Source organism: Cottoperca gobio, chromosome 18, assembly GCF_900634415.1.
Source record: "Cottoperca gobio chromosome 18, fCotGob3.1, whole genome shotgun sequence".
Lineage (NCBI taxonomy): Eukaryota > Metazoa > Chordata > Actinopteri > Perciformes > Bovichtidae > Cottoperca > Cottoperca gobio.
In genome coordinates this window covers 11,027,876-11,043,035 of record NC_041372.1, presented here as the reverse complement: position 1 = coordinate 11,043,035, position 15,160 = coordinate 11,027,876, and the positions used below count along the sequence as shown (strand labels likewise).

General features: G+C 44.1%; 1 protein-coding gene across 1 annotated transcript in view; it reads left to right on the top strand.

Moving 5' to 3' along the window:
* Positions 1 to 14,882, top strand: part of stim2b (stromal interaction molecule 2b) — a 36,711-nt gene extending 21,829 nt beyond the window's left edge. Inside the window, 11 exon segments of the mRNA XM_029454763.1 lie at positions 4,267 to 4,378; positions 5,972 to 6,054; positions 6,056 to 6,084; positions 7,313 to 7,428; positions 7,542 to 7,719; positions 8,107 to 8,284; positions 8,574 to 8,735; positions 9,453 to 9,553; positions 10,241 to 10,479; positions 10,585 to 10,831; positions 12,488 to 14,882. Coding sequence (XP_029310623.1) covers positions 4,267 to 4,378; positions 5,972 to 6,054; positions 6,056 to 6,084; positions 7,313 to 7,428; positions 7,542 to 7,719; positions 8,107 to 8,284; positions 8,574 to 8,735; positions 9,453 to 9,553; positions 10,241 to 10,479; positions 10,585 to 10,831; positions 12,488 to 13,103 — 2,061 coding nt within the window. The 3' untranslated portion in view covers positions 13,104 to 14,882.
* Positions 14,883 to 15,160: the final 278 nt, after the last annotated feature.

The window sequence follows — 15,160 nt, the reverse complement described above, 5'->3', positions numbered from 1 at the left end:
AGGCGTCTGTCTGTATGCAACATGTGTAGGTATTATTGTCTTTCTCAGGACTTTTTCGTCTCCTTTGACATTTCGGTAGGCTACACACCACGGCCGTGAGTATCACAGCAATCACACTAAACTCTTAACCACAGAGGTCGCAGGGCCACCACACAAAGAGCTCTCTTTATATGGGCGGCTCACCACATTTTTCATAAAGTATAAAGCTGCCCACAAGTATGAGTTTTTTATAATGCGATGGCAGCACTTGAACCAATTGCAAATAGTTCTCTTGGATAATTTGTACGAGGGATGGGACGATGTAGGTTTTTATCATGGATCGCGGTAAAAAAAACATTTATCCTTTTATTTATTTGGGTGACGTATGATTTACTTAAATAAGGCAGCTTGAAAAAAACGATAGAAATGTCCCCGTTGTGGGACTAATAAAGGATTTTTGATGTGTGAAGTATTTAATTTAGTTAAATGTAAAGGTAAAGCATATTTTAGTGCCACTTTTAGGAGTTTTAAGCATATTTTGATTCATATTTGATCAGGATAATATCCTGAATTGCATTTATTTGTGCCAGGATAATCGTAACCTATATAATTTTCATATCGTCCCATGCCTAATGATTTCTACGTTATCTATTACACAGTATGTCTTTTTATAAAGTGATCAGATGTTGGATTTTAAACAGGAAAAACAGGACGAAGTAATGCACTTTTAATGAAAACATTTTAACCAAGTTTACCCAGTTTAACTTGAGATGATAAAACTTTAAAAAAAGGAAAAGCTTTAATGATCATCATCGAGATTCATTAGGCCTTTTCTATTCTTGTTCATGTGCTCTGGCAAATGTCTTTGCTCTTTGCCAGCACGACTTAATTTCTCATAAATTACAGTGAGCATTAAAGGCTTTGCAAGACATTAGTCTGGACTAGTGTTGCATACATTGTTGTCCCTCCAGTGACTCAGCAGACAGGTGGTTCCTTTAGTCGGTTCATGGCTTTACGTCAGTGAGAAACTCATTTGCATTTGTATTGAGTAAGAAGAAGGCGAAGCAACACAAACACTGCAAGGTTTTCAGGCCCCTACAGAGCGGTTTTGTCTTCGACTGAGAAACAAAGCTTTGACGTGGGTGAACACGGGCTACAACAATAGCAACTAAAGCGTTACTATAGGATTATTTTACCTTCAATATAAGTCTGTAGTGTAAAGTCCACCACTTTCCTATAGGATGGATTACCATGAATCTGTATAGATGTACGTATATTGATTGACGTGAGATGTTGCGAAACATACTGCACGGATTGCCATGAAATTTACTAAACACATTAATGTGCACCTCAGGATGAATCAGCATAACTTTGTCTGTGCCATCAGGACATCATTTTAATTTCTCCAATGTTTTTGATTAAATACGAAATACCTGCTAGTGCGATTTGGTAAATGTTAGCATGCTAACATGCTTAGCTAAACTGGTGAACGTGGTTGGCATTTGTCAAGCAGTGCTGTGTCCACTTGCAAGCAGGGATGTACATCAATCAGCTAGTTATTAAGCTAAATCGCAAATGTTATTCAATGTCATGTTTTGAGTTTTAATTCTTGGTTGTTTTTGTTTCTCTCAAAAGTTATAAACAACTGTGGTTTTGTTCCACAAAGCACTTTGTCTCCCGCCCAAAGAAACTATTTGACGAAGCGATTCAAGTCACTTACAGTATATTTTCTCCCGACTGGCTATGAAAGGTCACATGCAGGTTGAATGTGTGTTTTTAATACCCTGCGTCACACCAGGTTTGTGTGTAAATTGCACACCCTTTTTCACCCCTCCCCCCCCGCACAATTTTTTTCATCACTCTTGACAATTTAAGTATCCTCCCTTCCCATCGTTAGAACGTGTGATGTGTGAGTGTGCCAGAAGTGAATCTCACAGAGGGCCTTTTCAAACAATTTCTTGATCACACAGGGAGATTTTCTTTCTGTGACAGGAAAAATGCATTCGGTGCTAGAAAACATTTGCTGCCTCTCGACACCAGACTGCCGTCGTGTATTCAATGTCAGACCCTTAGCACTTACAGTATGGATGCGTGAAAGCACTGGTTGTTTTTTGTAAAAGGCTTGTATGTCATGATAAATGCAGTTGTCCAAGTTGTATCTTCAAATGCTTTTAGGACTATTTCAAAGGGATTTGGTGCAATCGAGCATTGATGATAACATTTGTCTTAGCGCAGGCACATGTCACTTTTCAAGCTGTGTTGGGAACTCGGTGTGCTCTATAGTCAGATGTGAAACTGATTGATCTGTAACTATTGTGATTCATAATGATGTGCAATGTCAAAACACCCTCGGCTCTGCATGATTCAAACTACTCTCGTCTCTCTATGTTGCTGATGAGTCTTCTCCTCTAACAGCTCTGAGTTTGTAGCACCTTTTCGTTCGCTGCTGACGTGAACAGGCAGCACTGCACTGCAGATCGCACATTCAGCTCCCCCACTGATCACACCTAGGTTGAAAACTCGGGAACTTTTTAATTCCTCTGTGAATTTACACTTTTGCTTAGGCATCTTCTAGTTTCTCTTTATATGTCCCTTTGCTCAAATTAGCTTAGCTGCAGACGTTCCAGTTTCCTGCTAGCGCACATTACATTACATTACAGGTCATTAATGTACTGTGAACTAACAGGGTTAAGTGCCACTAGACCATCTCATTATTTACATATTATATTTATATTAGATTGTTGCATGCAACTTCAGCATACCTTATTTACCAGTAGTCCATGTAACACACAAACTAGCTTCAGGTAGGTTTATTGAATTTATACACTTATTAGCAGTATTAAGACACATTATGGAATTTCATCGGATCAATAATTTAGGCTTTCAAAAGAGAAAAGTACTTAATTTAAGGAATAGTGTGACAAGGAAATACGCTGGTTAGATGACCAGATAGATACCACTCCTTATGTTTGTACGTTAAGGAGCTGGAGCCGGGAAGCGTTAGCCTAGCTTAACAACAGGAAGCAAGAGGAAACAGCTAGCCTAGCTCACTCTAAATTTAAAAGATATGCCTACCGGCACCTCTAAACCTCACAGTTGACAGTTTGTTTAATCCATACAAAAAATAAATGTAAAAAAAAAAGGTTTTACAGTGAGGTACGTGGCCTTCCCCCTTGTTTCTATGCTATTTTGGCTACAGCTACCCTACTTGGCGCAAGCTAGCACTAAAACTTCATGGACTGTATGAAAGTAGACTCCCATTTTTTTAAAATTCATTGTAGCAAAGTTAAAAAACGCAATCCTGTCGTATATTTAATCTAGGTACAAAGACACGGTAGAGTAAAATGCTAAAACCTTAAAAAAACTTTAAAGCTAAACTTCATTATGAAGCTAGCTTAGTTAACATAGCAACATCTATGTGGTGACAGTATCAAACGTGTTTTTATTAATTAAAAAGAAAGATCACAGTTGTGAAGTGAAGTCGGGTCGTATAAGGTCTTACTGACACAGTAGTACTATGAGAGCTAAATGAAGTTAGATTTATACCTTAAGTTTATTCTTGACTACTTTGCAGTACACAAAATATAGCTTAGGCAATTAGCCATTAGCAGAATAGCATAATGATACTTGAATGCAGTACAGTATCATAATTAGCCTTTGGTATCGAAGGCTAATTAGCTATCAAAGCAGGTAGTGTCTATGAATTAGGATTAGACAGGAGGTGTTACGTTTTTAGTTTATGCCAAGGCCACAGCCACACACAACACGCACACACACACGCACACACACACGTCCTGTTCTGTTCTGTGCATGAGCTGTTCTGGCAAGCCCCTTGGTGGGTTTGTTTGCAATGGCTTTTTCTGCCGGGGCATTTAGTTCTGAGCTACCAAAAGAGGACAGCCGGAAACTACACGCATGCATGCAAGCGCACACACACACACACACACACACACACACACACACACACACACACACACACACACACACACACACACACACACTCACACAGGTGGAAGTGGTGCCTCCACCATGGGTCTCTTTCTCTTTTTAAAGTCCCTAAAAGGAAGAAAGGAGAGCTGGAAGTGTGTGTGTGTGTGTTATCCAAAGCCAGACTTTTAGGCAAAGCCAACTCTCTACAGCTCTCTGTCAAATCCACACATGGACATACACAGACACGCACAGTCGTCTGTATCTCCCCCAGAGTTCTTTTTCTCTTCTCATTTAAAAAAATGCTACAAACCAACACAACTACATGTTTCAATTCTCTGTCTCTGTTTTATTTCCTAGTTTATAATAGAAGACATGAAGCAGCAGCATACCAACAAACACAGCAACCTGCACCGTGAAGACCAGCACATCACCGTGGAGGAGCTGTGGAAGGGCTGGAAGACCTCCGAAGGTAAAGTGTCTCTGCGCCAAGGTCACGGACACAAACACCTCGACATTTAGCGATCCAATCGAGAAGGAATAAAGTAGCTCATAAGCCCAAAAAGTGTGGGCACCCCTGCTCTACTGTCATCGTAATAAACTTTAGAAAACATGCACTGGGTGCTATCATGGGAGCAATACTTACAAACATTATTTAAAGTGGTTACAATTAGGCAAAGCATTTAAAATAACTAAGTCCCCTGTGCCCCAATTACAAAAAAACCTTTATTCACAGCAGCGTGTCAGACCTCATCTTCCCCAGGCTGCATAATAAGCAGCAGACGCACTTTACTATGTAAATATACATACCACATTACGTGACACAGGTGTGGTTTCCAGAAAGTAATTAGCAGGCGAGTCATCCTCTCGAGTGGCTTCACTGTCCCCCCCCCCCCCCTGGCAGAATCCTCGTTGGCACCTTTAAGTCACTCACCAATTCTCTGCAAAAACTCAATGACTTCTGCTTCGAGCGCTGCGGGAGAATGTGAACAATGATGTGTACACTCGAGGGCATATTTACCCAGACGAAAAGTGTGATCTATTACTTTCTCCGCAGAATGTTAAATGGAATATATCTCGTGCCATAAAAGAATCAGTAAGCAGACACTCGTTTTCTGTTTTTAAGAGCTCATTTATTCGAGGAACCCATCTGCGATTTTTGAGAATCCTCGTCTACTGCCGTTATTTAAATGATTAGGCTGCTCAGGGGCAAGTGATTTTCATTTTGATCACACAAACTTTGAAGCACAGTGAAGTTTGTGGATGTAATAATGTTATTTTAATGAATACATCTTTAAAGAAAGGCTGCTCCCCCCCTCTCTTTTCTCTTATTTGATTTTATGATGGGGACATTTGACCCAAAGTCCTCTTCTCCATTTTATTTTATTTATTTGTTTTTACACATTCTTCCACAACTAATCTGTCACACTCAGCCTGTACGTGGCAATATTATTATTTATTATTATTTTACTCCACTGCAATATATAAAAGGCCTGCACCTAGACAGCACAAACAGTTATACTGCCATAAATGAATGAATCAAATAACTGGATGAAGGACGTTAGATATTATCTTCATAAATACTGTAATTTTGGCCTGCGAGTTGCAGAAGTGCTTGATCGTTATAATGACTTCTCTTTTCTCTCTCTCTCTCTCTCTCTCTCTCTCTCTCTCTCTCTCTCTCTTCTCTCATCTCTCTCTCTACTCTCTCTCTGTCTTATGGCTCTCTCTCTCTCTCTCTTCTCTTCTGTCTCTTGTTGTCTGTTCTCTGTCTCTTCTCTGTCTCTGTTCTCTCTCTCTTCTCTGTCTCTCTTCTCTCTCTGTCTTGTCTGTCTGCTGTCTGTGGTCGTTCTGTCTGTCTGTCTTCGTCTGTATGTCTGTCTGTCTGTCTGTCTCTCTCTCTCTATCCTCTCGCTCATCTCTCTCTCTCTCTCTCTCATCTCCTCTCTCTCTATCTCTCTCTCTCTCTCTCTCTCTTCTCTCTCTCTTTCTCTCTCTCTCTCTGCTCTCTCTCTCTCCTTCTCTTTCTCTCTCTCTCTCTCTCTCTCTCTCTCTCCCTCTGCAGTCCACAACTGGACCGTGGATCACACGGTGCAGTGGCTTCACGAGTCTGTGGAGCTGCCGCAGTACGAGAGGAACTTCCGGGAATTCCGGGGTGACGGGTAACACTTTGCCTCGGTTCGTACCGCTCGCCTCGTCTCGCTCACTTCGTCTCTCGCAGGAGCAGAGCTTTGTTATTCTGCTTCAGTAATGAGGATAATAAATGGCAGATGTTACAACTGCTTCATGTCACTTCTTTGCATCTAATTAAGATGTCGGTGAGCAGTGAAGTGTGTTTACGCTATTGTGATCTGTGTTACAATACCCAAAGGCACCTTTAGTTGTCATTACTCTGTTTAATGATGCCCTCTGCTGGTCGTAAAAGGCAACACAGGGAGGGGAGACAGGTTGATTGTTCACCTCAGTGTCTTTGTTCCTCTACTGTTGCGTTGTCCTTCAAGGCCGGATCACTTGACATCAAACGACTTTTAAATCTATATATTTTTTTAATTCATTGTTTGACTTTTCCCAGCCTGCTTGTGTAGGTAATCCTATCATAGTTTATTATTTTAAAAGCACACAGAATATATATACGAAGCATATAGTGAAGATCAAATTGTTAACAAAGTCATCTCGGTGCTTCACAGTTGTTGGTGGGACACTTGTGGAATGTGACTCCCTGCAAACTGCATGTACGGCATGAGTAGACAGAGGGGTGGGCGGCGGGGTTATTGAGGGGTTTCATGTTACGCCACAGGGTTGATGACCGCTGACTCATGAAGTGATGTCACAGCGAGTGGGGGGGGGTGTACAGTTTCCACAGGCTGCCATGTTGTCTGAGCCTTTTAAGATGGTGGTGGTGGTGGTGGTGGTGCTTACAAAATATTCATACTGGCAATATAAATGGCAGGATATGGTTTAAAGTTCCACACAATATTCCCATAAGCGTTTCCCCTCTGTTGCACAAATGAACCCACAGTTTGGTACATTTAGCATCTTTTGTCTCCTATAAAACATTTAGGCTCACAGAAGTAACACGGGAACGATTGAAACAATTGATTTTAAATGCGGTCTTTTCTTTAAGGACACACAAATTGAGCACAAACTATATATTGGGGGTTTATCCCACTTGTTAAGGGGGAAACTGTAACACTAGAAGATCTATAATCTGTATAAATGTCAAGATTTCTTTGCACATGTGCATTTCTCACATCCCTCTTCCTGGTGATTATGCATACATTCCTGATGCACTGCTATAATACCACATCGTGCATCATTATATACGAAGCACACTGGACGCTGTGATGGTTGGATTCTGACTGCACTCTGTATTCAACGCAGATTTCTCTTTCTCTCCATATTTCAGAATAGCGGCAAATGAACCGTCGTTTATGTCGATGCAGCTGAAGATATTAGACCAGCGGCATAAACAAAAACTAAACCTAAAGGCACTAGATGCAGTGCTTTTTGGCCCTCCGCTCCGTGAGTATGCAATAAAAGCGACAAAAAAAGAATATCCTCTTACTCTCTTTACAGCCAGAACAATTTGCTAAAGCCTCCCATGTCCCCCTGTCCCTCCCTCCCTCCCTCTGCAGGTCCGCAACATAACTGGTTGAAAGACTTTGTCCTGATGGTTTCCATAGTGATTGGAGTCGGGGGCTGCTGGTTCGCCTATGTGCAGAACAAGTCGAGCAAGGTGCACATCTCTCAGATGATGAAGGATCTGGAGAGCCTGCAGAATGCTGAGCAAAGCCTCATGGACCTGCAGAGCCGGTAAGCGAAGGAAATGGGTCAGATGGACACATAGATGATGAGATCGGGGAGTCTCTGCTCTGCCTGCTTCAGTTATTGATTTTTAAAACGCTGAACGGTCTTGCTACTAGCTATTGCTTTTAACCTATGAACCTTCTAGGACCCTCAGTGGCCTTTTAATTATACCTGAAGTTAAAACAGATCACACAGTGAGGCATCTTTTCATTACTGCGGCTGTGGAACTCCCAGAACACCTGCGGGCGGGACAGAGTGCTGTTGCTTTTAAGTGTTTTTATTAATCACAAAGTTATGTCTGGCTCTATCTGTGTTGATATGATTGATTGATAAAAATGGAGTTTTAGGTTCTGTGCGTGTTAACGTGCGTGTCTTCTTCCTCTCATCTCCCAGGCTTGAAAAGGCGCAGGAGGAGAACCGCACGGTGGCCGTGGAGAAGCAGAACCTCGAGCAGAAGATGAGGGACGAGATCAACGGCGCCAAAACGGAGGCTCACCGGCTCCGAGAGCTGCGAGAGGGCGCTGAATGCGAACTCAGCCGCCTCAAATACGCCGAGGAAGAGTTAGTACAGGTGCGACTTCCCAAACTGATTTTATTCAAATGAAAAGCACAGTATTTATATATTCTACTCAAGTGACCAGTGAGAGTCACTGTGTATGAATGTAAATGTGTTACCGCTGATAAAGTGAAAAGATTCATCTCATCCCTCCCATCACATAAAAAATACAGCACCAACATATCCAAGAGTTCCTCTCAGTTCTGTACTCGCAGGATCTCTACACAGTACATGTGCTTCATTTGAAATTCACCGCATTTGAAACGTTTTCAATAATTGTCGGTGGATCGTTCCTCCCATGCAGGTGCGAAAGGCCCTGAAGCGAGCGGAGAAGGAGATGCAGTCGGAGCGGTCGGTGCCCGAAGCGCTGCAGAAGTGGCTCCAGCTCACGCACGAGGTGGAGGTTCAATACTACAACATCAAGAAACAGAATGCAGAGTTCCAGCTGTGCGTCGCCAAAGACGAGGTAACGTTGATTTATTGTTGCACTTCTTTATTACACATGGGAGCATGTAGCATCTATACACTGTGATGAAGGTCATGACCCAAAGAACCAGATGGCGGGTACCAGCGGCTGAAATGAGTCTTTAAATACACATTAACTCATCAGGGTCAGACAATGTGGGAGTATGAGTGCCATCCACTGTCCCTTCTACATGTATGTTTAAAATAAAAACATGAATCTGTGAATCATTTTAATAGCTCAGTGATGCAAGATGACTTTCTGAAGGGGACTTTTATGTCCCGGGTGTTGACTGGCAGGAGACAAACAAATCAAAAGGCCATAGCGCCTTTTTTTTATATTGCCCGTCACAAACAAAAGTCCTCAGAGCGGCTGTGCCTTGCTCATCTCCTTTCCTCTCCACGTGGTATAAGAGCAGTAAACATGATTTAATGCTCTCTTACCAACGGGGGGGGGGGGCCGGGCCTGTGGCGAGAGCTCGGCACGTTCAGTCTGCTCTCTGGTAGACGGACAGTATTGTTTAAAAGCAGTGTAATACAGGTAGTAGTAGATGATAAATGTTTATTATAACAGATAAAATGTCATAATAAAGTCTTGGCAGAAAATCTTTGACACACACACACACACACACACACACACACACACACACACAGGAAATAGATCAGTATCATCAAGAACGCTTAAAAAAATAATGTTTTTTTGTGTGTTTTTGAATCTTAGGCAGAGAAAATAAAGAAGAAAAGAGGTTCTGTGTTTGGAACCCTTCATGTAGCCCACAGTTCATCACTGGATGAGGTGGACCACAAGATACTAGAAGCAAAGTAAGCAACACACACACACACACAGTGTATATATAAATATATGTGATTTATTGCGATACAATAGTAGCTAGAGGTCAACTGTGTGCAAGCAAACATGTGACAAGAGGAGAAATCAATGTCCTCTATGATTATTGATTTGCAATAATGTCAACCATATTACAAGAAAGGTCCCGTCATATTGAATACCAGCTCGTGGGACGTTATCAATACAAGTGTTGTTTTCAGTGTGTGTTACTCGGGCCGTATACATTTATATGCTGTAGTACTCGCCACATTGGAAAATAAAAAGCCCCCAAGCAGAGACGACGTCTGACTTTACGACGTCAAGTCCTCGCACACGTCTGACCTCTTAATGCTGTTACATCGCTGAGGTAGTTTTATTCCACATATATTTAATATTTACTCAGAAGTCTTGTATAATCCCAGCTGTGCCGCTGAGATAAAGAAATCCTTTTGTGTTTTTTTTTAAAAGGCAAAAAGGAAATAAATCACATAAAAGAGAGAACACAGTCTAATCTTCTGCGTGACCACTTTAATAGGCACAAGTCCAATATCGTAAATGCAACCCGCAGGCTTATGGGCCAAAATCCTGACGAATCAAAGCATAAAGAAATCTTACTGGGCTTCGACACAAGAATTAGAATCCGTATCGGGAACAGGAACTCTCCTAACTCATGATTCTTTTAGGAAAGCCCTGTCAGAGGTGACGGCGTGCCTGAGGGAGCGGCTGCACCGCTGGCAGCAGATCGAGAAGCTTTGCAACTTCCCCGTCGTCAATAACTCGGGGCTGCCGAGCCTGACGGCGAGCCTCTACTCCGACCACAGCTGGGTGATGATGCCGCGAGTCTCGGTGCCTCCCTACCCCATCGCGGGAGGAGTGGACGACCTGGACGAGGACACGCCTCCCATCATTCCGCAGTTCACAAGTGAGTAGGACGGCAGGGGATTTTGCGACCCCAAGGTAGAAAAATCCAGTTAAATAAATTAGAATATAACCGTTTCCTCCTTGTCGGCTTCCCCCCCCTCCCCAGCGGCCACGTTGATCCGGCCCTCGCTGACCCGCAGCAGCAGCAGCCTGTGTCGTTCCCGCCGGAGCCTGCTGAGCTCTCCACAGTCCTCGCTGATGTCCCCAGACCCCGACCTGCTCTCCATGGCCAGCTCGTCCCTCTCCTATCGACCCGAGGCAGACGACGAACATATCATGTTCAGCTCGGATAGGAGGGGGTATGTAGCGGTGGCCGGGACGCCGAGGAACGGTTTTACAGTTTGGACTCACAGGTAATCAGACATTCACACTGATGCTTTGAACGCCGCCATGTTTTATTATTTTGATGCCAACACTCCCCAGAGTTAAACAGAAGTTATAGCCATTAATAAGATATAATGCAATGATGTCCGCCCCGGCTAAATATTGAGTGACACAGAATCTTGGTACTTTCTGTTTTTTCACACACGGACAGATGTATCTGTTGGGCCTCTATTGACAAAACAATGTGCAGTTAATTTGCATGTGCAGGCTAACCTCTACGCCGGAAAGAACATTTTTATTTGACTTTTTAAACACAATAAATTGCTCTAATTTGTTCGCCCGTCTGAGTTTTGACCCCGGTGCATCTGCTGTTCTCTCTCTCTCTTTCCCTCTCTCTCTGTCTCCCTCTCCCTCTCTCTCTATGTCTCTCGCCCTCTCTCTGTCTGTCTCTCTGTCTCTGTCTTTCCCTCCCTCTCTCTCTTTCTCTTCGTCTCCCTCTCTCTCTGTCTTTCCCTCCCTCTCTGTCTCCCTGTCTCACTCTCACTGTCTCCCTCCCTCTCTTCCTCTCTCTCTCTCTTCCTCTCACTCTCTCTCTGTCCCTCTCTTTCTCTCTCTCTCTATGTCTTCCTTTCTCTATGTCTCCCTCTCTGTCTCTGTCTGTATCACTCTGTCTCTCTTTCCATGTCTTTCTCGCCGTCTTCCTCTCTTCCTCTCTCTGTCTCTCTCTCTTTCTCCCTCTGTGTCTCCCTTTGTCTCTGTCTGACTCTCCCTCTCTGTCTCACTCTCTGTCTCGCTCTCTCCCTCTGTCTCCCTCTCTTCCTCCCTCTCTCTTGTCTCTTTCCATGTCTCCCTCTCTCTCTTCCTCTCTGTCTCTCACTCTCACTGTCTCCCTCTGTCTCCCTCTTTCCATGTCTCGCTCTCCCTCTCTTCCTTTGTCTCTCTCTCTCTGTCTTTCCCTCCCTCTCTTCCTCTCTGTCTCTCACTGTCTCCCTCTCTCTTTCCATGTCTCCCTCTCTTCCTCTGTGTCCCTCTATGTCTCCCTCTCTCTTTCCATGTCTTCCTCTCTGTCCCTCTGTCTCCCTCTCTTCCTCTCACTCTCCCTCTGTCTCTTTCTCTGTCTCCCTCTCTTCCTCGTCTCTCTTTCCCTCTCTGTCTCTCGCTCTGTCTCCCTCTCTCTCTGTCTTTCCCTTCCTCTGTCCCTCTGTCTCTCTGTCTCGCTCTCTATGTCTTCCTCACTCTGTCTGTCTCCCTCTGTCTCCCTCACTCTCTGTCTTTCCCTGTCCCTCTATGTCTTCCTCTCTCGCCCTCTGTGTCTCTCTCTTTCCCTCTATCTCTCTCTCGCTTTCTCTTCCTCTGTCTCTCTCTTCCTCTATGTCTTTCCCTCCGTCTCTCACTCTCACTGTCTCTCTTTCCCTCCCTCTCTTCCACTCTCGCTTTCTCTCCCTTTGTCTCACTCTCACTCTGTGTCCGTCTCTCCCCCTGTCTCTCTTTCCATGTCTTCCTCTCTCTGTCTCTCTCTCTCCCTTTGTCTCTCGCTCTCTCTTCCTCTGTGTCCCTCTCGCTATGTCTCTCTCTTTCCATGTCTGTCTCTCTCTCCCTCTCTTCCTCTGTCTCCCTTTGTCTCTCTCTTCCCCTCCTTCCTCTCTCCCTTTGTCTCGCTGTCTCTTTCACTCTCTCTGTCTCAGGGATCCGGCTCAGGAGTGTGGCTCCGACACAGACTCTCTCAACTCTTCAATGGGCCGCAAGCAGCTGCACAACCACTGCACACCGGGCTCGGACACCCCGTACCGCAAGATCTCCCGTGAGGAGCTGCTGCTGTTCAGCCAGAGAGAGAGTATGGAGCTTCCCGTGTCCTCCTCTACCACCAGCAGCAGTCTCAGGGACTCCACACCTCCTCCTCTGCCTCCGACTCCAGCAACCACCCCGTCCGGCCCGCCCTCCACCTCGCCTTCCCCGGCCTTGGAGCACCACCCATTTGCACACAGAGGCTCGCCCGACCTCACCCGCATCATACCCGAGTCCCAAAGTGCAACCTTCTCACAGGGGAACGTCACCTCTCCAACGGGCAAGGGCATGTACAACGGCATCCTGGAGAAGTCCTACAGCTACAGCCAGCTGCCCGCGAGCATGCTGCCCAACGTGGGGCGGTACCCGTCTCTCACCTCCCTGGACTCGGAGGGCCAGAGCGTGGGAAGGGAATACAAGCTCCAGAGCACCTCCTCCCAGGACTCCAGCGACAATGGAGAGAAAATCAAGCGCTCCTCGTCTAAAATCAAAAGCTTATTTAAGAAGAAAAAATAAAACTTGCAGAGGGATATAGTGTGTGTGTGTGAAGAGAGAAAACAAATATAAAGAGTTGTTTTAGCCCTAATAAAAAAAAAAAAATGGACATCACTGTAAGCTAAAACATCGTTTCCTCTCGTAAATTCTTCTTTTTGTCGTCAAAGATGGAATGTAGCTCAGTCTGGGTGCCTTTAAACGCCTCAGATTGGTAGCCTTATTTTTCAATAATGCCTTTTTAATTTAGTTCACTCATCGCCTCACGAGGGAAACCTGCAAAGGAGAAGTCAATGAAAGGTCAAAGGTCACGGTAGTTGTTATCCAGACAGCCAAAAGAAAAAAAACACGACCTGTTCACTGTCTTCTATTCATTTTTGGTTTGAACCAAAAAGTCACTAGGTGTGAGGGGTCTAAAGGTGTGAGGGGTCTAAAGGTGCAGTCCATAAGTGTGTATTGTGTTGCTGTTCCTACTGAAAGCATTTAAATCGCACTTTCAGCGGTGACGGCATCACGTGCGTATCACATCATTAAAACCACAATTTTGATCATTTCTCTCTGAAGTCTCCTCCCCCTCCCCCTCCCCCTCCCCCGTTCAAATCATGGATTGCATCTTACGAAGTGTTTGAGTCCTAAACTCAAGTACTTGATTAATTTCCTCTGGGGAAGCAAAATCCTGCTAAAGGTTTGTTGCACTACTGCTTTCCTGGTATTTTTGGGAAAGAGCCGCTGCTTTGCGGAGTACATATTGAATAAAAAAAATATAGAGATGAGAGGAACTCATGAGCAGTGGCAGTGGAGAGTACGTAGAGCCAAATGATCTGACGCTTCTTCAATGCCACTGCTTATGGATGTCTCAATATATATAAATATATATATATATACTTTGTTTTCACATGATTAAGTTCTTATAGATGTTTTTAAATAGATTTATATTGGTGGGGGTTCCTACTGTATGAACTGATCTTTTACTGAAGAAAGTTTATTGAATATGCAGATTTAACCCGCACCAGTCATTTCCCCTGTTGTCTAGCTGTCCCTTATTACTTGATTAACCGTGTGCTGTAGCCATACCATTTACATTCTTTGTCCACCCTGTCAAATTTGGTATCACTTCCCGGATGTTAGGTCAAATTGTCTGCGCAAATAATTATTTTTGTGGTCGGAGTGCCATATTCATACCGCATTCAACGATACACGAGTGCCAGGAAGTGACAATGTGGCTTTACTATCTTTGTTTCCAGAAAAAAAAAAAAAGACAAACACTAAGGATTATCTGTTCAATAATGGAACTATTTGATCCAGATCCAGATCCAGATCCCCCCCCCCCACCACCACCACCACACACTAAGCTCGAAGCCGACCCATGCAATACGTTCCCGTTCCTCACCTCTGGGCCCGCACCGAGCGCACTGATGTCAAGAGCTCCTGCTTCACACTGTGATTTCTGCCTTCTTCCCCCTTCATCATCCTGGACCTGGCTGTCACTGCTGCAGTTTTAACAAGATGGGGGGTCACGTGCCAACCGTGACACGATGAATGAAATGTCAGGGGGTGATGTCGTGCACGGGCTGTGTCTGGGTGACGCGAGGATCCAGAGGCCTGGGTTTTTAGAGAAAAAGGAAAAGAATATATATTTAGGAGGTCGTGGCAATGCAGCACACAATGAAGGAAATGGAAGACGGCGCTGCGAGACGAGGATATATGAATGTTTACCAGACATTAGGGTTTTTTTGAGAACATTTTGTGTGTGAATATTTGTATACTGTAGAAGAATTAATAAAAAAAAATGGAGGCATTGGAGAAGTGTCAGTCTGTTTTCGTTTTGTTTTAGCCTTGTGTAATTGTCTACATTTTACATCCTGACCCTCATTTTGGAGCCCTCATAGCAAAAGTGTAGAAGTATGGAGGGGGGGGGGGGGGAAACATCATTCTGACACCCCATTTGTCTTGAGTGGGGAAACCGTGATACACAGAAGAAGAGCATGCATGATTGCTTTATCAATATAAAGTGAACGCGATGAAACTTGAGTTGATGGTTCATCAATTCGGCACACTAGGAGGGGAGCGGTGATGAATGT